The sequence below is a fragment of the Chrysemys picta genome, chromosome 9 (assembly GCF_011386835.1).
Source record: "Chrysemys picta bellii isolate R12L10 chromosome 9, ASM1138683v2, whole genome shotgun sequence".
NCBI classification, from domain to species: domain Eukaryota; kingdom Metazoa; phylum Chordata; order Testudines; family Emydidae; genus Chrysemys; species Chrysemys picta.
The window spans coordinates 60,268,500-60,293,786 of NC_088799.1; the positions used below are offsets into that span (position 1 = coordinate 60,268,500).

General features: G+C 46.5%; 2 protein-coding genes and 1 long non-coding RNA gene across 16 annotated transcripts in view; 2 read left to right on the top strand and 1 right to left on the bottom strand.

Moving 5' to 3' along the window:
• Positions 1 to 25,287, top strand: part of MID2 (midline 2) — a 465,133-nt gene that overhangs the window by 68,990 nt on the left and 370,856 nt on the right. The window lies entirely within an intron of this gene.
• LOC135973524 (uncharacterized) lies at positions 1,092 to 8,514 on the bottom strand. Its single transcript, XR_010590412.1, has 2 exons — positions 8,377 to 8,514; positions 1,092 to 2,985 (listed from the first exon to the last, which is right to left on the bottom strand). It is a non-coding gene; the product is annotated as an uncharacterized LOC135973524 (long non-coding RNA).
• Positions 8,799 to 14,391, top strand: LOC135973522 (SRRM2 protein homolog rsr-2-like). Of its 2 annotated transcripts, none has more exons than XM_065557203.1 (3): positions 8,799 to 9,104; positions 11,239 to 12,673; positions 13,746 to 14,391. In XM_065557203.1, the coding sequence occupies exons 2-3, from the start codon at positions 12,121 to 12,123 to the stop codon at positions 14,294 to 14,296; spliced, it is 1,104 nt and encodes a 367-aa protein (XP_065413275.1). In that variant the 5' UTR covers positions 8,799 to 9,104; positions 11,239 to 12,120; the 3' UTR covers positions 14,297 to 14,391. The 2 variants fall into 2 exon arrangements, with proteins under 2 accessions (XP_065413275.1, XP_065413276.1); XM_065557204.1 differs by having other exon boundaries at positions 11,671 to 12,673.

A 25,287-nucleotide genomic window follows, 5' to 3' on the forward strand; every position in this document is an offset into this window, starting at 1 on the left:
GGGACTTTAGAGGGGCGAGGGCTCCAAGTTACTACAGAGAATTCTTTCCCAGGTGTCTGGCTGGTGGGCCCCATATGCCCGGGGTCAAACTGATTGCCATATTTGGGGTTGGGAAGGAATTTTCCCCCAGGTCAGATTGGCGGGTTTTCGCCTCCCTCTGTAGCAGGTGGCACAGGTCACTTGCTGGTTTTAACTAGAGTAAATGGTGGATTCTCTGTAATTTGAAGTCTTTTTAAATAAAGATTTGAGGATGTCAGTAACTCAGCCAGAGGTTATGGGCCTATGACAGGAGTGGGAGGGTGAGGTTTTGAGGCCTGATATCTGTAGGAGGTCAAACTAGAGGATCACAATGATCACTTCTGGCCTTTGCGTCTATGAGCGGTGCACACGGTGGCACTATAAGAATGTGGTGATGTCAGAAGAGAAGTCAATGTTTTCAATCCTCTCTCCCGGTTATTTTTCTGTAACTTTCCATCATCTGTTTTGTCTTCATGTAAACTGTCTGTTTAGTTTCATTGTTACAAATTGACATATTCTGGAGTGTGGGAGAAAGAAGGGTCTGGTAGTAATGGTAGTAACTCAGCCAGTTGCACCTACGTTATGGGGTTTTCCAGGAAATCTCTTGGATGTGCAGCATGACAGAGTTGGTGTTGCTATGCAAACCTTTTCTTTGGCATTTTGATTGTTTCCTTTTCAAATCATTAGTGTCACATTCACCTGAGTTTCTTCCTTTAATATGGATTTAAACTGGAACTGTTTGAAATGTTTTGTTTGGAACTTTTTTCAACCAAAAAAAAAAATAGCATATTAATCAAACCTGAAATTTCATCAGGAAATGGTCATTTTTGATTAAATATTTCAATTTTTTTCACAGAAAATGAAAAATTTTACTTTTTTGGCCAAACTTTCTTAGGCCAAAATTTTCAGTAAAACCAAAATGCTTGCCTGCCTAGCCAAAATGTTTTGGTTGCCAAAATACAAAAAAAGTTTTGATTTTTAATTTTTTGTATGAAAAACCTGAAATATTTTGTAGAAAAAAATTCACAGAAAGGGAAACATTTCCTTTTTCATTACATTTTTTTGCAGAAAAATAATAAAACAGAATCCTGACCAGCTCTAATTTATACACAAGGAGTGTAACTTTGCAGGTGGATTGTCTAGGTAGGAAGATAGAAGGTTGGGGTCTCCTCTCCTCTGTCCATTCTGCTTGTAGATGTGCAGCTACTGGTATTCTTGTGGGAGATGCTGCTTTCCTCTTCCTTGATTTAGGGTCCTTGATAAGGTGCTTAGTTAGAGAGGACATCCAAAGCAAAGTACAGAAGGATTTATTTCCTGCTTGCTCTTCCTTTTATTCCCTTTGATCAATGCTCTATATACTTTTTTTCCTTCCTGCATCTTATGAGGAAGGTAGGATTCCCACACCTGATCAAACCAGTGGCCCACATAACCCAGTATTCTGTCTCTGATGGAGACCTGTACCAGCTGCTTCAGAAAAGGTCCAAGTAATGTTGTACTGGACAATTCTGGGATGACCTGGGCATGATAGAAATTTATTCCTAATCCCAGGCAGTTAGTGGTTGGTTTATTCTCTGAAGCCTGAGAGTTGACATCCATCTGAATGCCTAGCTGAGCTCATATAGCTGAATATTTTTACTATTCACAGAAATGCACAGTCCTCTTCTGCATCACATTATGTTCTTTGCCTTAGCAATACACCTCTACCCCGATATAACGTGACCCAATATAACATGAATTCGAATATAACGCGGTAAAGCGGGGCTGCGCGCTCTGGCGGATCAAAGCAAGTTCGATATAATACAGTTTTACCTATAACGCGGTAAGATTTTTTGGCTCCCGAGGACAGCGTTATATCATGGTTAGAGGTGTATCTGGTGGCATTGAGTTCAGCAAATTAATTATGCATTGTGTGAAAATATTTTTTCCCCAGTTTTAAACTTGTTGTCTTTTAATTTCATTGGTATGTTCCCTTTGTCTTGTGTTAATAGGCATGCCCTATGCTTCTAATTGTTTACATGCCTCTATCAAGGAACTTCTATTTAGTCTTCTACTGAAAAAAAGTCACAATCTTTTTAATCACTGCCCATATCAAGTCTTTTCATGCACCTAATCACTTTATTTGCCTTTCTGTGGATCATTTCTATTTCTGTGTCATCCTTTCAACGATGTGGTGACTAGAACTGAACATAGTATTCATAGTTAGGTGGGTGGGGCCAGTGTTTTCATTGAGCTGTCCCCAATGATGCCCATGTCTTTCTTGTGTGTGGTTGCAGTTCATTTAAAACGTATTGATGAATATAAGTATAGGAGCAGAGATAGTTCCTTCCGTTATGCATTGCCTTGCACTTGCCTTTCATTAATGTAAGCTGCTGCTGTAATCTCCAGTCATTTAGTTTCATTAGGCCTTTCTGAAGTTTCTCACAATCCTTTCTCTGATGACACAATTCTACATCACCTGGAAATTGTTACCTCCTTTCTCACCCCTTCTTCCAAATCACCAATAAATATATTAAATTGAACCCATCTTAGCATGGATATCTTTAACATCCTTGCATACTAAACACTGACCCATTTCACTTATCTGTTTTCTATCTCTTAACTAGGGCTGATCAAAAATTTCACATCAAACAGTCTCTGACAGACAACTGGGTTTGACAAAACTATTTCTTGTAGAAAAGTGTCTGCTTTCCCTGGAAAACTTGTTATTTTGCTGAAAAATGGAATGCCTGAAACCAAAATATTTTGCCTAAAAAATGAGAGATTTTGATTTCCAAATGTTGCCCTGGTGCCTCATGGAAGTTGTAGTTTGGTGCCTCGAATCCCCATTCTCTTCTATGGGCCAGGCTCACCAGCTGGATTACGACTCCAGTGATGCACCCAGGAACTCCCATGATGCACCATTTCCTCTCTTCAGGAGGGGAGACTATGATCTTACTTTATCCCCTATGATGCGCTGGAGAGTCAAGCCTATGGAAAAATGAAAGCATGAGGCACCATGGCAGCATTTCCAAATCAAAAGAGGTGACATTTTGGCCAATTTTTTTAGCATTTGAATATCAGCCAAAAATTCAAAATTTCTGCAGAAAATCTCCCAATTTTTTTACCAGCTCTACTCTTAACCCATGTCCAATCTATGGCAGTACATTGTCACTCTCCTCATGTTATACCAATAGAATAAAAACCAGCAGGATCTTATTAAGAGGGATAAGGCAAAGATGCCACATTTATTGTAAATATACTGCTAAAGCAAAAGATAAAAGTAAACAACATTGTTTGACTACTTATTTTTTATACACACACACACAGATATATATATATAGATAGAGAGAGAGAGAGAGAGAGAGAGAGAGAGAGAGAGATTTATTTACACAATTATTTGATTAAGTTCTGTATAGGTGTTATAGTTACCAGCCTAGAAGTTGCTCATGCCAAGTTACTGGCCAGGTATTTTGGTCATGAGGATGGAGCCGAGTCTATGTCAGGTGCACCTGATGCTCCTGGAGGTTGGCAGCAGAACCAGAGACTTAAAGTCATCAGTCTTTAGAGTCCATTCTTATAGGAATTAATTTCTATGTTAGTCTATGGGAACTGTTTTATCCTGCTGTTGCTGACTCAATCAGCAGATGGCACATTTCTGTCCAAAGTGGCACATTCCTGGTGGCTCCACACTGTCCAAAGTTTGTGTTTCTCATTCTTCCAGGTGATGGGGTGGATCCCAGTTTACCCTCAGGGGGTTGTCTGGTGGTCCTACTCGACACATTCTTCGGCGGATGGATACTCCCTTTCTAGGCTGGCACCTTCCTAACCATTCATGTATAGGTTTCAGAGCAGCAGTCGTGTTAGTCTGTATCCGCAAAAAGAACAGGAGTACTTGTGGCACCTTCGAGACTAACAAATTTATTTATTCATGTATATTAAGCATTCATCAGCATACATTCCATACCTTAACCATATTTTAATTTACTGTTTCCACCACTTTCAGGGTGTGTGCTAATTCATTTGAGACTCCCGGCCCTTTAATCACAGAGGGTGGGGGTCTGTCCTAGGAGCCCTTGAATGAAGTGAAAATCACTTAATGGCTTATAGTGTTTGTTTACATTGTATCAATTACTTCAAGAACAAAGTCAGTTAACTTGTTTGTAAGTTTTACATAGTAATAAAGTATCTTTCACAGGATAGATATAATTAATGGTTTCTACAGACAGTAGCTTACAAGTTTTAACAGAAGACCCAAGAGATTTTTGTACTTGGTGAAACTGTTGGATTTTAAAGTGTGGGGGACAAATTATGAGGGGGTCACTGTCACTTTACACTCATGCCTACTTAGTTCCTTTAACAGTCTCTCACGGAGAACGTTATCAGTGGCTTTTTGAACATTCAGATACGTTCTGCTACCTGTTCTCCTTTATCCATTAGTTTGTTGACTCCCTCAGAAATCAGACTTAAAAGTGGCAATTCTTCAACAAAAAAACTTCAAAAACAGACTTCAATGAGAAACTGCAGAACTGGAATTAATTTGCAAACTGGACACCATCAAATTAGGCCTGAATAAAGACTAGGAGTGGATGGGTCACTACAAAAAGTAATTTTCCCCCTGCGGATACTCAGACCTTCTTGTCAAATGTTGGAAATGGGCGACGTCCACCTTGATTGCATTGGCCTTGTTAGTACTACAAAAGTAATTTTCCCTGTCTTGATATTCACCCTTTCTTGTCAACTGTTGAGAATAGCCCACTTCCACCTTAATGGAATTGGTCTTGTTAGCACTGACCCCCCACTTGGTAAGGTAACTCCCATCTTTTCATGTGCTGTGATATATATACTGGTTACTGTATTTTTCACTCTATGCATCTGATGAAGTGGTTTTTAGTCCCTGAAAACTTATGCCCAAATAAATTTGTTAGTCTCTAAGGTGCCACAAGGACTCCTCGTTGTTTTTGCTGATACAGACTAACACGGCTACCACTCTGAAACCTGTCAGAATTCTGGTAGGTTGGAGAGGTACGATTCTCCTTTAGAGAAGTTGTGCTGACCTTTCCCAACCAGATCCTGCTCAGATAGGGTTTTTAGAACCATCTTTGATCCTTTTGGAGATGTTGTGTCCCTTGTCAGGTCATGCATCATTAGCTCCACTAGGTTATCTACAGGGCGGGAGGAAGAAATCAGTAGCACTAAGCATGAGCAGTTTTCCTGAACTTTTATAAACTTGACTCAGGAACCTCCTCTGACTTTTCAGCAGAGCCTGAAGAAGTTCAAATTTACGTTGCTGTCCCAATGAGCAGCTGTGTGGCTGTTCTTTTTTTAGACCATATAAACAGTTGTGCTCCTGTTTTGGAGTCTTCCTTTTGAGGCTGAATAGTTCTTCCTTTGTTAAAATGGAAAAGTTCATATCGCAGCCTGGAATTTCTGAACCTGCCACCTGGTATTTAATACAATACACAATGGAAGTGCTGCCTGTCTGACAGCTGTGCTGATTTGCTTGGTACAGAGGAGTTTTCACACTGCTCACACATCTGCACCATCAGGAGATTGTCCTGTACCTGTTTTCTTTTTAATGCCACATTGTGCCACGGGCTGGCCCTTTTTGAAGGCAGCTCCATCTCTGTGCTGTCCAGGGCAGGAGGCATAATCTGCCACTGAAGCAGCAAGTAGCATCAATGATGTAAACACCGAGCATAATAAAACAATCGATTAGTCACTGTTATTCTTAGTTTAGCCTGCTGTGTGATGCCTAGGGATTTACACGTAATTCCGTGCACCTGTTTGAGAATAAATACATTTAAAACTAGGCATCTTTCCTACATTCTGTTTCAGATGCTTTGAAATATATCCATTGCCAGCTTTGCTATTTCATATTGATGCTTCTGATTCAAACAACACTGTCAGTTCTCATTGTGCTAGAGGGCGGGACTTGGCCCCTTCAAGGCATCTGAGTTTGACCAAAGCTGCCCTCTTGTCTATGGCAGATGCTTTTGCCCTCTGTTAGAAGGTGCAGAGACTTTCCTCTCGCTTCTCTTGCTGTTAACCACAGTCTGTATTTGCTCAGGGGGTGGATGATGTGACTTTCTAAATAAACAAATAGGCCATGAGCTGTGATGAGCAATGTTAAAAGTTTGGCAAGGTTTGTGGAGCTAATATTGTGAACAGCATGATGGTCAGCTAGGAGTTCTGCTGGGAGCTCTTGCCAAGGGAAACTCAATGGGTCCATACACTTCCATTTTTTCAAGGACTTTGGAATAGGTTCTACATCAAAGGCTACTGGCTGAAAGGCAGAGATGAGTAAATGAGGGCAAAATAGCTCCTTGGATAGAAAAGTGGCTCATGAGAGAGAGTGGCTGGTCACAGTAAGTGTACTGAGGCTCTCATAGAATTGTAGCTATGAGAGATGGAGAGACCTGTGGTAGTGGTTTGCTGGGTGGGTGAGAATAGGAAAGTGGATGATGCCAGAATTTGTTGCTTGTAGCAGAACTGGAGGGACAACAGATAGTGTCATTGCAACCAGATGGAGGGTTGTGTGAGTGCAAATAGAGAGCATGTGCTTAATGTGATAGGCATGCAGCATGCTGGCCTGGAAGGGGATGTGGCAGTTATACTGGGACTGCAGAAATCCTTGCCTGTCAGTCTAGCATGGGGCTGTGATTAAAGAAGGCAAACTAAGGACTAGGCTATATTAACTAAGGGTGAGATAATGCATCAAAAGAAGGGGAAGATGTTTAGTACAATACATATGGCACTGGTTAGAATTTAGGGTTCAATTGTGGCCTCCCCGATATTACTGCCTGATTAAGTATCCTGCAGGACGTCCAGGGTGATTTTAGGTTTCAGAAGTATACTGCAGAAGGAGTTTAGCACTTTTCTACTGGAGACAAGACGACTATGAAGCGGTCCAAGGGAAATGTTCTGAAGCACGGCAACAGGCCGGCGAAGTACAACGACAAACTGTTCGTGGATGAGAGACTCAGAAACCATCACTTGCGGATAGAAGTACTATGTAATCGAGTGTGGGCAGCTCAAGCATTATACTTATACATCTGCTCATACAGCTCCTGATATAGCTGGAAACACTGGACATGTAACAACAACCAAATATGAAGAAGATACAATGCTAAAATCAGAAGACTGAGTAAACAGCAAAGCTGCGTAGACCCCGTATCACTCAGCTGCAAATATGGAATAAGTTGCAAAGTGGGGTTATTGAATCAAACTGTGTTAAAATACATTAAACATTGGGCACTCATGTAGAGAAACTTAGTGACAAAGCAACAGCCAGTAATGCCATTCCACATAGGAAGTAGACCCTAGACCTGAAGAGGAGCTCTGTGTAGCTCGAAAGCTTGTCTCTGTCACCGACAGAAGTTAGTCCAATAAAAAAAATTACCTCTCCCACCTTGTCGTGCCCCATACGAGTTACTCCAGGGGTTCTTAAATGCCATCTCCTCCCAGGCAAGGAGATTGTGCACATGTAACTACCCAGCAGAAGCATTTCTCTTTGTGAACTCTACTGGTTGGGAAAGTGCAGCGGCCAGAGGTCACATGTAGCCCAGGCCACGCGCTCTGATGAGGCAGAGTAAATACCCTACGGCTGCAAGCAGAAGAGTCTCTTTCTCTCTCACACACGTGTGCGCGTGCGCACACACACACCAAAAAACAACAGATTCCTTTTTCATAACGAATTGCATTGCAGAATATGACTGTAGCTCTTCTTTATTAAGGCATCTCTCTGTTAATTGCTGTGAATTTGTTAGCCCCTCTCCCCCAGTGTTTCAGATCTTATATGTAAGAGATAGAGGGTTTGGAAATCTGCCTGGAATTGAATAGTGAGAGGATATTTTCTTAGTCTGTTCTAATAATGAGGTTTAGAGTGCTGTGTATAACTAGGGCACTTTCTATAAAAAATGGGCTCAGCTGAGACTAGCTCTGTTCAGCTGTGTCTGATGACATTAACAAGTTATGGCAAAATCCTTAGGATGCTGAATTTCAAACGGGTTTGTGTTTAGTTTTGATGAGTTAGCCTTTGCCCATGTTAAATCCATGCTGTATCTTAATCACAACAGGAAAAACACAATTCTAAACTCACTACATTTTTTGGTCACACCTTTTGGGCCTCTGCTGTTTGGTTTGTTAAAAGTTTCTAAGAATGATCAATTTCAGAGAATTCTGTTGCAGTGTGACCTTAAATGGTGAGAGACCCACTGAAATATTCATATCTGATTTTACAGTGACAAGGCACAGCACTTCAACCATTAAGAGTGCTTACCTTTGCCTTCTACATATTCATCTAAAACAGCAATGGGTAGAGGGGGGAAGTGCTTTTCCTTTCTCCTTCTTTAGACAAAATGGAATTCGCGTCATATTTACCTTTCCTGGATTGTGTGTGTCTGTTCCAATCTTGCCTGCTAACCTGGAGCTTTAAGAGATTGCGCATGCACGGTCACATAGGCTTTTATGGCAGGGAACTGTAATGCTGCTGGTTTAGAATTCAACTGGCAAGCTGATTATGTTTGTCTGGAGCAGTCGCCCTCTGCAAATCAATTGGCAACTGGACAGTGTGCATTTAGCTGAGAGAAATTTGTGTGGCGGTCTGAGAGGATGACTATATGTAAAGCTGCGTCTTTGGATGAAAGCAGCAATAGCACTCCCATCAGAGGGCTTCCGCTGTTCAGTTCCCAGGCAGTTATCTATCTGAGAGAGTTTCGGTATTAGCAGTGTGAAACTGTACAATCCACCCTGAGTTTGCCTCTGTGTTTTGTGCAACGCCTTGTAATGAATTTGGTACTTGGAAGTGAGGCGTTAATAATGTAAGGCAGATCCACTGGACAGCCTCTTGGCAAGCTTCCCCCAAACACAGCTCTGCCAGCGTCTCTTGAGGATGACCCACAATACTCTGTGCTGTTTCAATCTTGATTTTATCTTGGCCTGAGACTGCTAGTCATGCCCAGCTGTGTGGTGCGCTTGGGTCTACTAGTTAATAACATGAGACCAGCTAACTCATTTGTATTTGTTACCGGAGTTAGCCAATGTCTCCAGAGGCAAGAGGACGATGATGCATCGTTTCTGAAACCCTGGCTTCTATTGAAGGGAAAAAGGTAGTTTGACTTTATTGCTTATCTTTTCACTGTGTTCTTTGTGTTCAGAGATGGATGGAAAATTGAATACAATCTGGTTTATGGTAGCGGTAATGCAAAAATTCCTGAGTTAGTCACTTACTAAAAATTAGCATTACAGATCAAATTAAAAATTAATGCAGATTAAGAGTGAAAGTAATGCCTTGACCTAGATGAAACAAATGCCTGGAATAGCAGTGCACTATCAATGGAATGAAATCCCTGCCAATTAAAAAGTCAGATTAGTTGAAACTCTCACTATTGATTCTCTCTGTGGAGCCTAACGTGCAGAATCCTGTCCTTTCATGCCACACATGTTACTGTACACTGTAGCTGTTTGGTGCTGATTGCTAGTTTGATACCCCTAAACAGTGGGTCAATCTGTGGGCCCCATGGGGGTCTGCAGACTATGTCTAAGGGGTCTGCGAAAGGTTGTCATTACCACAGAACAATGGTTTGCAACCTGTGATCCACAGACCCCTTGGAATCCAGAGACTGTCTAAGATTTCCAAGGCATCCGCACCTTCATTTCAGATTTTTTAGGGGTCTGCAAATGAAATAAGGTTGCAAACCTCTGCTCTAGAACTATAACTGCAGGAGGGGAAGAGCGCCAAGGTTATTTTACAAAGTGCTTGTGTGTGAGCGATTTATATTGGGAAGGGTATTTGGTACAGAGCTCTTTCAGAATGCTCCCATTCATGATTTGTGGCAGAGAAAATAGCTTTCCAAAAGGAGGTTTATTTCCCCCCCCCTTGCATTAATCACTTCATACCAATCAGCACTCTTTCCATCTGTTCTGTGTCTCCTTTTGCAGAGATCAGACAGCTTAGCACAATGTTTTCCTTTGTCAGTGCCTAGATGTTCTGGTGATTGGCATTCCCTAAATACCAGAGACATGCGTTTGTTTTGTAACCTTTTATATTGGCGGTTCACGAAGTACATACTATATACGGGCCAAATTCCATGGTCAGTTACACTTGGATAGATCCACAGACTTCAGTGTGCTCACACGATTGTGTGGAAGAAGTTAGAACTGGGCCAGCATGTTTTTTTTCCTACACAGAGAAGCTGCTGCCCGTTCTAGTGTTCTTATGTGAATGGTGAAATGAATTACTAAGAACTTGCATGAAATATGGACTTTTTTGCCTATGGACTTTTGAAAATCTTTTCACTTCTACTGTGAGAGTTACTGAGAAGATCACTGCTTAATTTATAATTTACTGATAATGCTATGAGGCTAAATTGAAATCTCTTTCCATGTCTTTCCCACACAAAAAAATGAGTTAGCATATATTGTTAAGGTTGCAGCTGTGGTTACTATGACCCTTATACTAAGTCTGTAACAAGTTTATTACCATTTTAAAAGTATCTCAGCCTGGACAGGAAGGAAATTAGAATAAAGGTAATTTTATATGACTGTTCTCTGACACTAACAGGTCAGACATTTGCTTAATGACATTATTTGCTCTCAAAGTTCATCCTACCTCAGAGGTCCCCAAACTGTGGGGTGTATCTCCCTATGGGGGCATGGAGGAACATTTTGAGGGGATGGGGGGGGGGGCTTGGGCCAGCTGCCACAGGGGACAGGGAGGGAGCACTACCCAGCTCCGCTCTGGCACCGCCTGCAGGCCCAGCTCCAGCTCTGCCCCCAGCCTTGCCCTTTGACTGCAGCCCAGCCATGGCTCTGTTCCCTGCCCCAGACCCTAGGTGCTGGAAGTAGGGGTGCTAGGGGTGCAGCAGCATCCCCTGGCTTGAAGTGGTTTCCATCATATACAGGGTTTACAGATTTGTTCAATGGCACTCAGCACCCCCACTATACAAATTGTTCCAGCACCTATGCCACAGATGTGCCCCCAGCTGTGGCCCCCTTACATCTGTCCGCCCCTCCCCCCAACGAGCTGTGGCCCCACTCCTGGCTTTCTGGGGTGGAGTACTGCCAAGGGTAAGGGTGTGTGTGACCATGAAAAGTTTGGGGACCACTGTCCTATCTATTCCAAGACCAATCTTAATTCTGACCCAAAAGATGTCAAATTCTTTCAACATGTAAACAACCAATGATCCAGTTTACATGGAGTAACATACGTTTATATGTTTCTCTCTCTCTCTTGCACCCTAGCTTACAGAGAGATGTCTAAACACAGCATCGACTTAGTCGTGGCCAGATGCACACCTAACTTGATTTGCCAGATAATTTGGATGAGACCACAGAGTATTCAAGCAGGATTCAAAAACCATGCGCCAGCCTAAGTTCCCAGCTCGGCTAGAACATGGTTATTCTAAGATGGTACGGTCCGTTCACAAACTACACCTCTACCCCAATATAACGCTGTCCTCGGGAGCCAAAAAATCTTACCGCGTTATAGGTGAAACCGTGTTATATCGAACTTGCTTTGATCCGCTGGAGTGCTCAGCCCCGCTCTCCCGGAGCACTGCTTTACCGCGTTATATCCGAATTCGTGTTATATCGGGTCGCGTTATATCGGGGTAGAGGTGTAGATTAGAACCCCATTTGCCCCAGTCAAGCTCAAACTTCTTAAATTCCTGTCAGGCTAGTGCAGACAGGTGCCTCTTTGTTTCTCTCCCTCAGGGAAAGAGACTGCTTCCTCCTCCTCCCTCCGGCCTGGTCTACACTACGACTTTAATTTGGATTTATCAGCTTTAATTCGAATTTACCCTGCAACCGTCCACACAACGACGCTATTTATTTCGATGTAAAGGGCCCTTTAAATCGATTTCTGTACTCCACCCCGACGAGCAGAGTAGCGCCAAAATCTATTTCAACATTTCGAATTAGGGATAGTGTGGCCGCAATTCGATGGTATTGGCCTCCGGGAGCTATCCCACAGTGCATCATTGTGACCGCTCTGGACAGCAATCTAAACTCGGATGCACTGGCCAGGTAGACAGGAAAAGCCCCGCGAACATTTGAATTTCATTTCCTGTTTGCCCAGCGTGGAGAGCACAGGTGACCACAGATAGCTCATCAGCACAGGTAACCATGCAGGCTGATAATCGAAAAAGAGCACCAGCATGGACCGTGAGGGAGGTACTGGATCTGATCGCTGTATGGGGAGAGGATTCAGTGCTTGCAGAACTTCGTTCTAAAAGACGAAATGCAAAAACTTTTGAAAAAATCTCCAAGGGCATGATGGAGAGAGGCCACAATAGGGACTCTGATCAGTGTCGCGTGAAAGTCAAGGAGCTCAGACAAGCCTATCAAAAAACAAAGGAGGCAAACGGTCGCTCCGGGTCAGAGCCGCGGACATGCCGCTTCTACGCCGAGCTTCATGCAATTCTAGGGGGGGCTGCCACCACTACCCCACCTGTGATCGTGGATTCTGGGTCGGGGATAGTCTCATCAGCGACGCCTGAGGATTCTGCCGATGGGGGAGAGGAGGAGGAGGAGGAGGAGGAGGAGGATGAGCTTGCAGAGAGCACACAGCACTCCGTTCTCCCCAACAGCCAGGATCTTTTTCTCACCCTGACTGAAGTACCCTCCCAAGCCTCCCAAGCCAGTACCCAAGACTCTGACCCCATGGAAGGGACCTCAGGTGAGTTTACCTTTTAAAATATAAAACTTGTTTTAAAAGCAAACGGTTTTTAATGATTACTTTGCCCTGAGGACTTGGGATGCATTCGCGGTCAGTTCAGCTACTGGAAAAGTCTGTTAACGTGTCTGGGGATGGAGCGGAAATCCTCCAGGGACATCTCCATGAAGCTCTCCTGGAGGTACTCCAAAAGCCTTGCCACAAGGTTTCTGGGCAGTGCATCCTTATTCCGTCCTCCATGGTAGGACACTTGACCACGCCATGCTTGCAGCAAGTAATCTGGTATCATTGCCTGACAAAGCCTGGCAGCGTATGGTCCCGGTGTTTGCTGGCATTCAAGCAACATCCGTTCTTTATCTTGTTGTGTAATCCTCAGGAGAGTGATATCACTCCTGGTAACCTGGTTGAAATACGGGAACTTAATTAAGGGGACAGAGGTGGCCGTTCCTACTGGGCTGTTTGCCTGTGGCGGAAAATAATTCCTTCCCTGCAGTTAGCCAAGCGCAGATGGGAAATTGGCCCTGAGTTTTTCGCGTTTGGCTAGCAGGGATCTTCCCTGTTACCAGCCACGCGGTGGGTGGAGGGGTACCGTGATCATCCCAGAGAATTCATGGCGGGAGGGGGGCGGCGGCGGGGGGGGGGGGCGGTTAGTTTGGTGCCTGCAGGGATCTTCCCTGATACCAGCCACGCGGTGGGGGGGAGGGGTACAGCGATCATCCCAGAGAATTCATGGCGGGAGGGGGGGTGTGGTTAGTTTGTTTTCTGCTGCTGCTGAATGTTAACAGAAAAACCGCAGCACTCTACAGGCTATGCTTGGTATGTGGGAAAGGAGGGCGCAGAAGCTGTAAGACAATGGCTTACCATGGCCGCATGCAAGCCGAATTCTGTTGCCCAGATCTGTGATCTCTAGCAGCAAAGCCACAGGCACTCAGCATTAAGAGGCAAAATGCGACCTTGCACAGAAATCACATGTGCTATGTAATGTGAATAGTGTTGGTCACCGTGAAAGAGTATAAGCATTGTTCTGCAAAATGTATCTTTTTAAACAATTCTCTCTTTTTTCCCCTCCCTACAGCAGCTGCAAATTCCTCAAGCCTCCCTCCTCCATCCCGAAGGTTATCACAGATAAGGCGTCGTAAGAAGAGAACGCGAGACGAGATGTTTTCTGAAATTATGGAATCCAGCCGCAGTGACAGAGCTCATCTGAATGAGTGGAAGGAAACAGTTTCAAAGTATAGGAAAGAAGCCAGTGAACGTGAGGACAGGAGGGACCAACGTGAGGACAGAAGGGACCAACGTGAGGACAGGAGGGACCAACGTGAGGAGAGGAGAGACGCTCGAGATGAGAGGTGGCGGCAGGAAGATCAGAGGAGGCAGGATGCAACGCTGGGGCTGCTGCGTGAGCAAACAGACATGCTCCGGCGTCTGGTGGAGCTTCAGGAATGGCTGCTGGAAAACAGACTGCCGCTTCAGCCCCTGTTCCACCCTCCCCCATCCCCATGTTCCGTATCCTCCTCACCCAGACGTGTAAGAACGCCGGGGGGGGGGGAGGCTCCGTACACCTTCCCATTCCACCCCAGTAGACAGCCCAAGCAAAAGGCTGTCATTTTTTTAACCTTTTCTTAGTGGCTTTTTCCTTCCCAGCAATCCTCCTCCCAAATACCACCTGGGTTCCCTCCCTCTTTTTCTAATCTATTAATAAAGAATAAATGATTTTTAAATGATAGTGACTTTATTTGGTTTGAAAGAAAGCTGGGGGAAGGGGGAGGGTGGGTTCCTTACAGAAAATCAGTCAATAAAGGGGGCGGGTTTTCATGAAGGAGAAACAAACAGATATTTCACACTGTAGCCTGGCCAGTCATGAAACTGGTTTTTAAAGCTTCTCTGATGCACAGCGCTTCCTGGTGTGCTCTTCTAATCGCCCTGGTGTCTGGCTGCGCGTAATCAGCAGCCAGGCGATTTGCCTCAGCCTCCCACCCCGCCATAAAGGTCTCCCCCTTACTTTCACAGAGATTGTGGAGCACACAGCAAGCAGAAATAACAATGGGGAGATTTCTTTGGCTGAGGTCAGAGCGAGTCAATAATGATCGCCAGCGACCTTTTAAACGGCCAAATGCACATTCTACCACCATTCTGCACTTGCTTAGCCTGTAGTTAAACAGCTCCTGACTCCTGTCCAGGCTGCCTGTGTACGGCTTCATGAGCCATGGCATTAAGGGGTAGGCTGGGTCCCCAAGAATAACTATTGGCATTTCAACATCCCCAACGGTTATTTTCTGGTCCGGAAAGTAAGTCCCTTGCTGCAGCCCTTTAAACAGAGTAGTGTTCCTGAAGACGTGAGCGTCATGAACCCTTCCCGCCCAGCCCGCGTTGATGTTGGTGAAACGTCCCTTGTGATCCACAAGTGCTTGCAGCACCATTGAAAAGTACCCCTTGCGGTTTATGTACTCGGTGGCTTGGTGCTCCGGTGCCAAGATAGGGATATGGGTTCCGTCTATCGCCCCACCACAGTTAGGGAATCCCATTGCAGCAAAACCATCCACTATAGCCTGCACATTTCCCAGAGTCACTAACTTTCGTAGCAGCACCTGAGTGATTGCTTTGGCTACTTGCATCACAGCAGCCCCCACAGTAGATTTGCCCACTCCAAATTGATTCCCGACTGACCGGTAGCTGTCTGGCGTTGCAAGCTTCCACAGGGCTATCGCCACGCGCTTCTCAACTGTGAGGGCTGCTCTCATCTTGGTATTCTGGCGTTTCAGGGCAGGGGACAGCAAGTCACAAAGTTCCATGAAAGTGCCCTTATGCATGCAAAAGTTCCGCAGCCACTGGGAATCGTCCCACACCTGCAACACTATGCGGTCCCACCAGTCTGTGCTTGTTTCCCTTGCCCAGAATCGGCGTTCCATGGATAGAATCTGCCCCATTAACAACATGATCTCCAAAGCACCGGGGCCCGTGGTTTCACAGAATTCTGTATCCGTGTCCATGTCAATGTCCTCCTCATGCTTGTCGCTGCGCTGCCGCCGCCGCTGCCTCCTCGCCTCGTTTTTCTGGTCCTGGCTGAGCATAAACTCCACGAGAACGCGCGAGGTGTTTACAATGTTCATGACTGCTGTCTTGAGCTCAGCGGGCTCCATGCTTGCCGTGGTATGGAGTCTGCAGTGTTCACCCACCCAGGAAAAAAGGCGCGAAAATGGTTGTCTGCCGTCCGTTGCTTTCATGCAGGGAGGGAGGGAGGGAGGAGGGAGGGAGGAGGTGAGGCTGTACCCAGAACCACTTGCGACGATGTTTTTTGTCCCATCAGGCACTGGGATCTTAACCCACAATTCCAATGGGCGCGGGAGACTGCGGGAACTATGGGATAGCTATGGGATAGCTACCCACAGTGCAACGCTGCAGAAATCGACGCTAGCCCCGGTACTTGGACGCACACCACCGAATTAATGTGCTTAGTGTGGCCGCATACATTTCGACTTTATACAACCTGTTTTTCAAATTCGAATTATATAAATTCGGATTAATCCCGTAGTGTAGACATACCCTCTCACACAGCTAACCGTTCCTGGCTGGCTGCTGTAGCTTTGGAATTACAGGCTAATGTAATTTCCTTAATTTAAAGTCAAAGCCGCTGTGACTACTGACAGATGTTTCATTACAGGCAGAGCACACAACCCTCCACCTTCCTTTCCAGCACCTGATCCTTAACATGATCTGAGATTTGTAATCTTTCTTTTTCTTCCTCTCCTGTGCAGACCACAATTCCCTGCTGAGCTCCAGCAGTACACAGGTCGTTTTTAAATGCTTGAAGGTCATGAAATGAACACGAGCCAACCAGCACAATTTCGTCTATTTAGTTACCTCTGTGTTGAGCCTGTCAGCAGCAGACATTGCTAGAAATCTCTCTGAGCTGGGGAGTGACTTAAAATAGGTCCTCAGCACAGCACTAAGCATTTCCCTCAGTTTGTGTTCAGGAAAGCCAAATGCCTTGTAAACCAGCAAGAACTTAATTGATGTTGCATGCACACAAAAGAGCATCTTGTGTTGTCCTTCACACAGATAAAGGCCTTTGGTCCCTTGCCAGATTCCCAGATCGAATGATTACCCAAGTCTCCATACAGCAGTATAGTGTGCTCGTCACATCGAAACGACTTTGATTTCTTACAGTGCAAGTCAAGATAGTGATTGTAATTTGGTCTAAAGGCAATGGTGCCAGTAATTTAGCCAGCTGAGGCCCATGCTGGTAACCTGCCAAAGAGGACAAGAGTTGCACCTAATTTCTGCTTAATGAGGAGGAATGGCCCATGAAAGAATACTGTGCTCCGTGTCAGTCCAAGCTGAGACTGCACAAGAGCCAGAAGGAGCATTGCAGCCTGGGATTTGTAGTCTTTATGGGCCTCATTGCTGTACAGACGCTCCCTGGGTTATGCAAGACCTGACTTACGCAAATTCGCACTTATGGAAAAAGTTCCATAAGCCAGAAATAGGATTTTTGAGTTGCGGAAATTTTTGCATAACATACGGGTATACGTTTCCGACTTACGCAAAATTCGAGTTACGCAAGGCTTTCCAGGTGTCTGTATTAGGAACCAAGGTGACTTCACTTTCTGGATTAGTGTCTTGGCCTCTCGCCCACATTTTGATCAGCTTGCCTAAAGAGACTGGCCATAGCTTTAGATCTTAAGCATGTGATAGCTCCTTCTGCAGTGGGATATGTTTGCTTATATGTACCATGGTTTGGTTCTCCATTCAGGGTCATCTGTTTGGGAAGTTGTGGTTTTGACATCATCTGAGACGGAGAGAGCCCTGCACACAGGACAAGGCTTGCAGGGAGCTCTATCATAATTCCAAGTCCTGGGATCCACTCTGTTCTCTGATCCTGTTCACGCTTGCTCACGCCTTTATCATGTGCACAGAAATGACTGTAACTGAATATGTTAATGTGGTGAAACACCAGGTATAATTAAGGCTACTTAGGCTGTGTTGTTAAATTCTGACATCAAGCAACAGAAACCAGGAATGTGTTGGTGAGGAACTGCATCAGTCTTAAGATTTATTTAAGCGTCATGAGTCATACTCAAGTTTGAATTTTCCTGGCCTTTCTCCCTGATCTAGGAGATGGGTCAGAATTTGCAATGGCCTCTGGTGGAGGAGCTAACTGATTAAGTGCTGAACCAGTGCAAAAAAATAAAAAAAGTAGTGGAAGTCCTAAAGATCAGTGACAATTTTCAGTCCAATAGCTTGTGGGCCAGTGGAACTGGAAATAAATACTATTTGCCATCAGGCTGCTGGGATACCTAGCTTTTAGAAGCATACTGCATTTTTTTTTAATCCATGGCAGGTTGTGAGATTTCAGACCTAAAATGCATAATTCTGAATGATCATCTTGCTTTTTTTCTGCCCCACTTCATTTCCCACCTGACTTCAGTGTCAATGTCTCAAGAGCTTTTAGGGCTAGGAACGGAAAGCATCACACTCTACTAAAGCACCTGGGGATGCTTGTCTTTCAGACAGGATAAAGCATTAATCTCTAGCTTTTGTATTCTGAGAGAGAGCAGGCCAGAACTGAAGTGTGTGCACATGTTAGAGAAGCAAGGGTCCCAGAGCTCAGGCTCCAGACCGAGTCTGAACGACTACACTGCAATTTTACAGCCCTGTAGCCCGAGCCCCATGAGCTCAAGTCAGCTGACATGGGCCAGCTGTGGATGTTTTAACTGTAGAGTAGACATACCCTTAGTCTTTCTGTGTCTCAGTTTCCTGTCTATAAAGTGTGGATAATAGCACTGTCCTGCCCCACAGGCATGTGAAAAGATAAATATAGACTGTGAAGTGCTCAGATACTGCACTCACCAGGGCTACAGAAGTGCCTAAGAAGGATAGAAAGCTGAGAACTTAAATCTGCGTTGAGGCCCTTAGAGCAGTGGCCTGATTCCCAGAGTGCCAAGCACCTGCAGCTCCCAGTTAACACCAGTGGAATTGTTAATGTCTGGTGCTTTTGCATCTCCAGGTATTTATTTAGGTGATCCGGCCTGGCTAGCCCATGCTGCCGAACGTTTCTTACCGGGGGAAACTGGGGCATGGATGGCATCAAGCAGGCTGAAGCTCCATGTGGATAAGACTGAGATGCTGGGCAGGGGAAAGTGCCCAGGAGAGACGGTGAGGGTGACTGAAGCAGGGGGCAGGGTGCCTGACGTTTTGTGACTCGTGGTTGGTGCTCCAGAGATGCTGTTGGATCCCCAGCTGCTGTCATGCAGCCAGATTACAAAAGTGTCCAAGGGCGGCTTTTCCCCATCTGGGCTTGGTGAAGCGTTTGCGACCGTCTCTTTTCTTTCATTCTTTCATGCTGTTATCCCCTCCAGCCAATATCACCGCAGTCTGCTCTACGTGGGGCTGCACCTGGAGTCAGTCTGGACACCTCCACCAGTGCATTCTGTAGGGGTGAAGGGTGCCTGTCAGTGGGAGCATGTCACCAGCATGCTTGACTGCACTCCCTGCCTTTCAGTGTGCAGGGAGAGATTAAGATGTCGTTTTTCACTTTTAAATCCTTAGGACCTGCCTACCGGCTAGACACATATCTCACTTGGCCATAGAGCAGCAGCTTGGTCAGTAGAGCTGCCCAAGCTGGAGTGCCCTCCATTTCAAAGACAAAGGGTTGGCAGCAGAGCACTCTCTGTTAGGGTATCCTCAGCTCTGTAACTAGTTCTGCCCCTTGGTCTAAAATAGCCTTTAGGGCACTGCTGCAAGGTGCATTGATTTACTGGAGCTGGGTAGAGGTGGGAAGCATTGTACGTATTTTGTGTCTGAGCATGTGCAGTAATCTGTGGCCTGATTTGTCGGACCATAGTACAAAACTGGTTCGGATCACGTGATACTGTTTCAGCCAATCAGAATTGAGGAGAAAGTATCGTTTAAATTACTTGTAACATTTACTTAGCAGCTGTATCGCTATGGGCATTGAATCACCACTAATGCTGAAGCTAAAGCAGCACAAGAGGTCCCATTATAGCTCCTGTGCTTATGTGTGCTTGTAACTTTGCAAAGCATTTGTGGTTTGGGTTTAAATTTTCCATCCTTAGCCTCTGCCTGACGGTGTTGGAAGTTTTGTTTTTTATGGGTTTTTTAAGTTTGAGAATATTCTCTTTGGTTGCTTGATGAGTTATGGGAGATGTGGAAAGCCTCATCTTTGGCACTGACTATATTTAACTTAGGAGTCAAACCCATATCAAGTCTGTGTGCAGGGAGCAGGCAGGAATGGATGGCAGGGAGCTGAGAGAGTGCAGAATGCCATTTAGTTAGATACTTTAAATTGTTTGCACTGGTGAACTGGACAAATGTTGCATGGGCTCAGGTGCGTCTGGCTGGTGATTCCATAAGCCCTCTGTGCTATGCAGAAAGTTGGAAAATGCCAGTTCCTTACTCTCGTACAACCTGAGCCACTGGGGTTGGCACAGGTGCCCTCTGTGGGCTGGGGAGGGGGAATGGAATGGAATCCTTGATGCACGGGGCACAGAGTCATTTTCCGGTGACTGTTGTGGCAGTGGCAGCTGTACTCCATCTCGGGTACAGCTCTGGTCAGTGGGTGTGTGTAGCCCCTGGCCTTGCCCACCTCCACGCTCCCTGGGGGGTGTTGGGGAGAAGTCGTTGCAGAGGCATCACGCAAGGGTGCATGGGCACTGTGTCCATCTCTACCATGGACACTGTCTGTGCAGAAGAACTACACCAAGTGTGCCTCTGGGACTTTCTATGGCCCCTCCACAGAACACAGAGATTTTCCCTGTGGCAGAGCCTACAGGGAAATGTGGTAGCTTCGGAAATGGAGAGTTTGAATTTTCATTTGGAACAGCAAACCATGCCTGTGGGTAGAATGTGGAGGGGGAATTGTTTGGTATAAAGATGGGCAAACCCACATCAGTCAGGGTCTGGATTTGCCAAAGGCCAGGAACGGTTTGGCTCTGGACCTCACGTATCCACCTGCTCCCTGCCCCGATGCTTAGGGGGGAGTCATTCTCTGGGGAATGGTTCCATCTCCCCCCCACCCATTGTCTGTTTTGATGTGCTGGTGCTGTTCCTCTTTTGCTCCTGCAACACTCTGAGATCCTCACAAAGACCCTCACCATGGCCCTACATCCAGATTTTCCCAAGGGCAAAAGGCCCTGTTCACCATGGCAGGTTACTATGATGATGATTGTTTTGTGGTAGTGCCCAATCACAGACCAGAGCCCCATTGTGAAAGACGCTGTACAAACACAGAGTAACAAATGGTCCCCTCCCTTAAGAGCTTACAGTCTAAGACAAGAGACAGCAGGTGAGGGGAGCACAAGGAAAAGCATTGACAATAGGGGTCACAGCACACCAGCTGCCTAGCCAGTGGAAAGGGGCCCTTCCATTTTACACACATGCTCTTGTGTGCTTTTGCAGTTGCATGTGAACATTTCTGTGTGTTGCATAGTCGGAACATGCAGCTTCTTCTGATCTCTGTGGGCAGCAGGCAAGCAGCTCTGTTTTCTCCCCTCCCTGGTCCTATTGGTGAAGAAAGGACAAGAGCATGGGCTGGATCTTATTCAGTCACAAGAGCTATCAGAACACATCACAGTGCACCTACATTGGGTGGAGTCTGGCCAGTGGGACATTTGAGGTACATGAGGCCACAGCTGCTAAAGGAAAGGAGCAAATTATGTTCTCAGTGTTTCATCTATCTCCTGTAGCAGGGTGGCCTAGAGCAACCAAACCTGATTATTGAAGAAACTGCTCCAGCCCACCTGTGCTGCATTAACAGCCTGGATGGAGCCTGATGGAGAACAGCTGATTGTCCTAGGAAGGAGATCAGGATGCTGTGGTGAAGGGGGAAAGCGCAGGAACCTGCAGAGAGTGAGGGAGGCTGTTGCAGGGAAGACCCTGACATCAGAGTTGTTGAGACGTTAAAACAAGGAGGCTGAACTCCAGACCAATAAAGCCTGGGAGTTTCTGGGATGTGGATTCCTTACTGAACGGGGGAGAGACAATGAAGTGGGGTTGGGTCCTGGATGGCCAATGTGTACCCAGAAGATTGAATAAATTGGACCCGCAGAAGGGGAGTGTTTTAATTAACTTTGGGTTATGTCTTTGAGTTTGAGGACTCGAGGGGAAATAGAGGCAGGGTTCCGCAGGGTGGCCTCTGGCTACAAGGGGGTGCTGAGGAGACAGGATGAGTCAGGGACCTGGAAATGGGATCTAGAGCCTGGGTCCTTTGTTTGAATGTGTCTCGGGTCAGAGGCTGGGAGCTGGCAAGGGTCATAACCTTTCACCTCTAGGGCTCAGGTTTCAATTTGGCCCTGCTCCACATTGACCAGAGTTCCCATCTGATGCCTGTGATGGGTACCTGGTCCACATGGCTCCATACCAGGAACCCTGCGGTCCTACCACACCCCACCCCAGGACGCAGCGAAAGGAGCAGTGAAGCTGGATCCTCCAGGGGTGCCTAGAGAGGACTCTTTGCTCAGCCACTTTGGAACCACAGAGACCTAGTCCTCCCAAGGCTAGATGGGCTAGTGACAGCCAATCAGGGCCCAGCAGGCTGAGATAAAAGGAATGGCAGGGCCCTAGCTGGAACAAGAAGTGAGGAGAGGAGCTCTGTTCTGGCCAGAGGAGCTGGAGGGGCAGCCAGTGTCTGTTCTCCAGCCACATTTAGCACAGACGGGTTTGCAGGGGGAGAGGACCAAAGAGCCTTAACTCTGAGCTGAGGGTGAAGCTGAAGGGGTCTGGGGGGAAGAGGCCCAGGGAGAAGCAGCGATGAATTGACTCAAGCCGTCCATGGCTGTCATGTCTAGGGTCACTGGACTGGTTCAGTGGAATAAACCCCCAGAAGGGGACTGGGGCCTGAACAAAGAGCTGTATTTAAAGAGTCTAGAGTGGGGGCTGAAAACCCAAGCGAGGGTGCTTATTGGACTCTGTCAGGGGATTGGCCCTGCTTTGAGCAGGGGGTTGGACTAGATGACCTCCTGAGGTCCCTTCCGACCCTGATATTCTATGATTATTCTATGATTCTATGAATACCCTGGACGGGGCTCATTAGAAGTTGGTGACTTGGCCAGAGTGCTAATCCACTGAAGACCCAGCAAGGTTGGCTGGCATTCTGCAGGGGGCCCCAGGGATGCAAAAAGGACTATGATACAGCACCCGCCTCTGGGAGGTGCTTCAGAGGTAAGCACACCATTACAATGCTGTGCAGTGATCTGTGTTTAATGAGGTGGCGGTCACAGCCCAGCTTCTAGTAGGGAGTCCCTTATGTCACACTGACATTGTTAATTTGCATGCCTAATGCTGATTTCATCAGAGATGCACCCTGGTTAATGACTGTTCCCCTCCAGGTCTGGATTGAGTTTCAGCAGTAGGGGGGCAATGAATAAGGCTGACAAACCGTTCTGTCCCTGCTTTGTGGTTAGGTAACCTCAGTTTCTGGAACGGTGAGTGTGGCAGCTTTTCACCAGATTGAAATTAGGTTCCTAGGCCCAGGTCACAGTGCTTTTGGACAAGGGCAGCCTCCGTCAGGGCCAGCTCTGGCTTTTTGGCCGCCCCAAGCAAAAGAAAAAGAAAAAAAAAAAACGGGCGGTGCGGCCGGAGCCAGGGGGGAGGGGGAGGGAGAGAGAGAAGGAGGGCGGCCAGAGCGTAACAACACACACACAAAAAAAAGCAGCCGTGCCGCCCTAGGATTGGGTGGAATGCCACCTCCTACAAGCTGCCGCCCCAAGCACCAGCTTGCTCAGCTGGTGCCTGGAGCCGGCCCTGGCCTCCATGCAGGTGTGGTGCACGGGACCTTTACATAGGGAGAATTGTCTGAGCAAAGATGGCTCATTCTGCTTATCCCAGAAACCCACTTCCCCTTCGCTCTGCTCTCAGAGCCTCCTTGAGTGCTGGGCAATGGAACAAAGGGGCCCTCCAGCCAGATAAGAAAAATCAATGTCAACTGTCAAAAAGAAAGGGACTTTCTGGTGCAGCCACGTCAGTCACCACTGCCGATTGCTGTGTGGGAATGGAGTCAGGAAGGAGGATCAGAAAACAGATGTGGTTTTTGGAGCAGTTCCTGCAGAGCCTTTCTGTCCTGTGCAGCAGACACAGGGAATTAAATGCAGTTGGAGGGAGAGATTTCTCCAGCTTTCTTCACCAGTGCATTTGAACAAAAGGAGGATGTAGTAAAATGTGAGTGTGATTTGCCAGCTGGGAAAGAAAAGCCGTGTCTGTGTCCTGGAGACATTGTTTAGCAGGGATTGATTGTTTTGGAAGGATTAGCCCCATACAGTAGAGCCCATGGAATATTTGTACACCCTGGGCACGCAGGACTCGGCTATGCTACTAGCCCAGCTTCCCCAAAAGTCTTTTAAGTCAAGTGAACCCATGCAACACAAGCAGCTCCACCAAGCTGAAAAGTTAGCTCAGATGCTTCCAGGGAAAGGGTGTAAACTGCAGGGGGATGGAAAGGAACTTTACAGCATGCACAAATGGCCAGGTACCATGAGCATGAGTTTTTTTTGTCTCCATCTGGCGATGGCTGCTGCCAGATGTGAGATGCAAGGCCGGTGGGATCCAAATGTTTTCTGCAGTGTTGATGCCTCTTAGTTCCTCAGTTTGCTTTTGTGAATTGGGAAGGGGAGGAGGGAGGAGAACCTTCTAGTTTGTGCCAGGCACCTGCTGGGTTTACATGTGTTAATATCTCTGGGGCAGCCAATGGGAAGCAGGTGGGCTGAGGATAAACCAGGGAGCTCTCTACTCAGGCTCGCAGCCACCCTTCTCTGTAAAGGGACACAGTCAATTCAGTTATCACAGCTCTGCCTTGCAGTGTTGTATCACAGTACTTACAAGTGACCTCTCTGATTGTCAGCCCTGGTCTACAGTTAAAACTTAGATCAACATAAGTACAGTGCTCAGGGGTGTGAAAAATCCACACCCCGCAGCACTGCAGCTAGGCAAACCTAAACCCCTGGTGTAGATACAGCTAGATCGACTGAAGAATGCTGCTATTCATCCAGCGACTGCTGCTTGGGGAGAGGGAGTTACTACAGTGATGGAAAAACCCCTTCCATCACTGCCATATGCGTCTACACTCGGCGCCACCGTGGCATAGCCCTGGTGCGCTAGCTGTGTTGCTGTAGTGTCCGTAGTAGAGATGTGGCCTCTGTTTTATCCATTGCTTTACTCCGTGCATTCAACAGCACTTTGCTTAGCTTCGTCATCATTCCTTCCTAGTTGGAAAGACGCTTAGAAACATTGGTGGGGGAGGGAAACATTTATATAGTGTTTAAAAAAAAAAACAAGCAGGCCCCACTGTGCTGCAAGTTGGGTGCTTGGATCAAGATGAATCCTTCATGCTGGGGCCAACCGCCTCTGTGGGTAGACGGCTATAGCCCTGTCACGGAGTTTGGGGGAGACAAGGCCCTGCACCCCCGGCTTCCTGCGATTCACCATGACTCTCAGCCTGCCAGTAAAACAGAAGGTTTATCTAGATGACAGGTCTTGCAGGTACAGACAACAGGACCCCCTCAGTCAGGTTCATCTTGCGGGCCCAAGGGAGGCCAGAGCCCCATCTGGGCTCCCCTCCATTTTCCCAGCCAGCTCCAAACTGAAACTCTCCAGCCCCTCCTCTC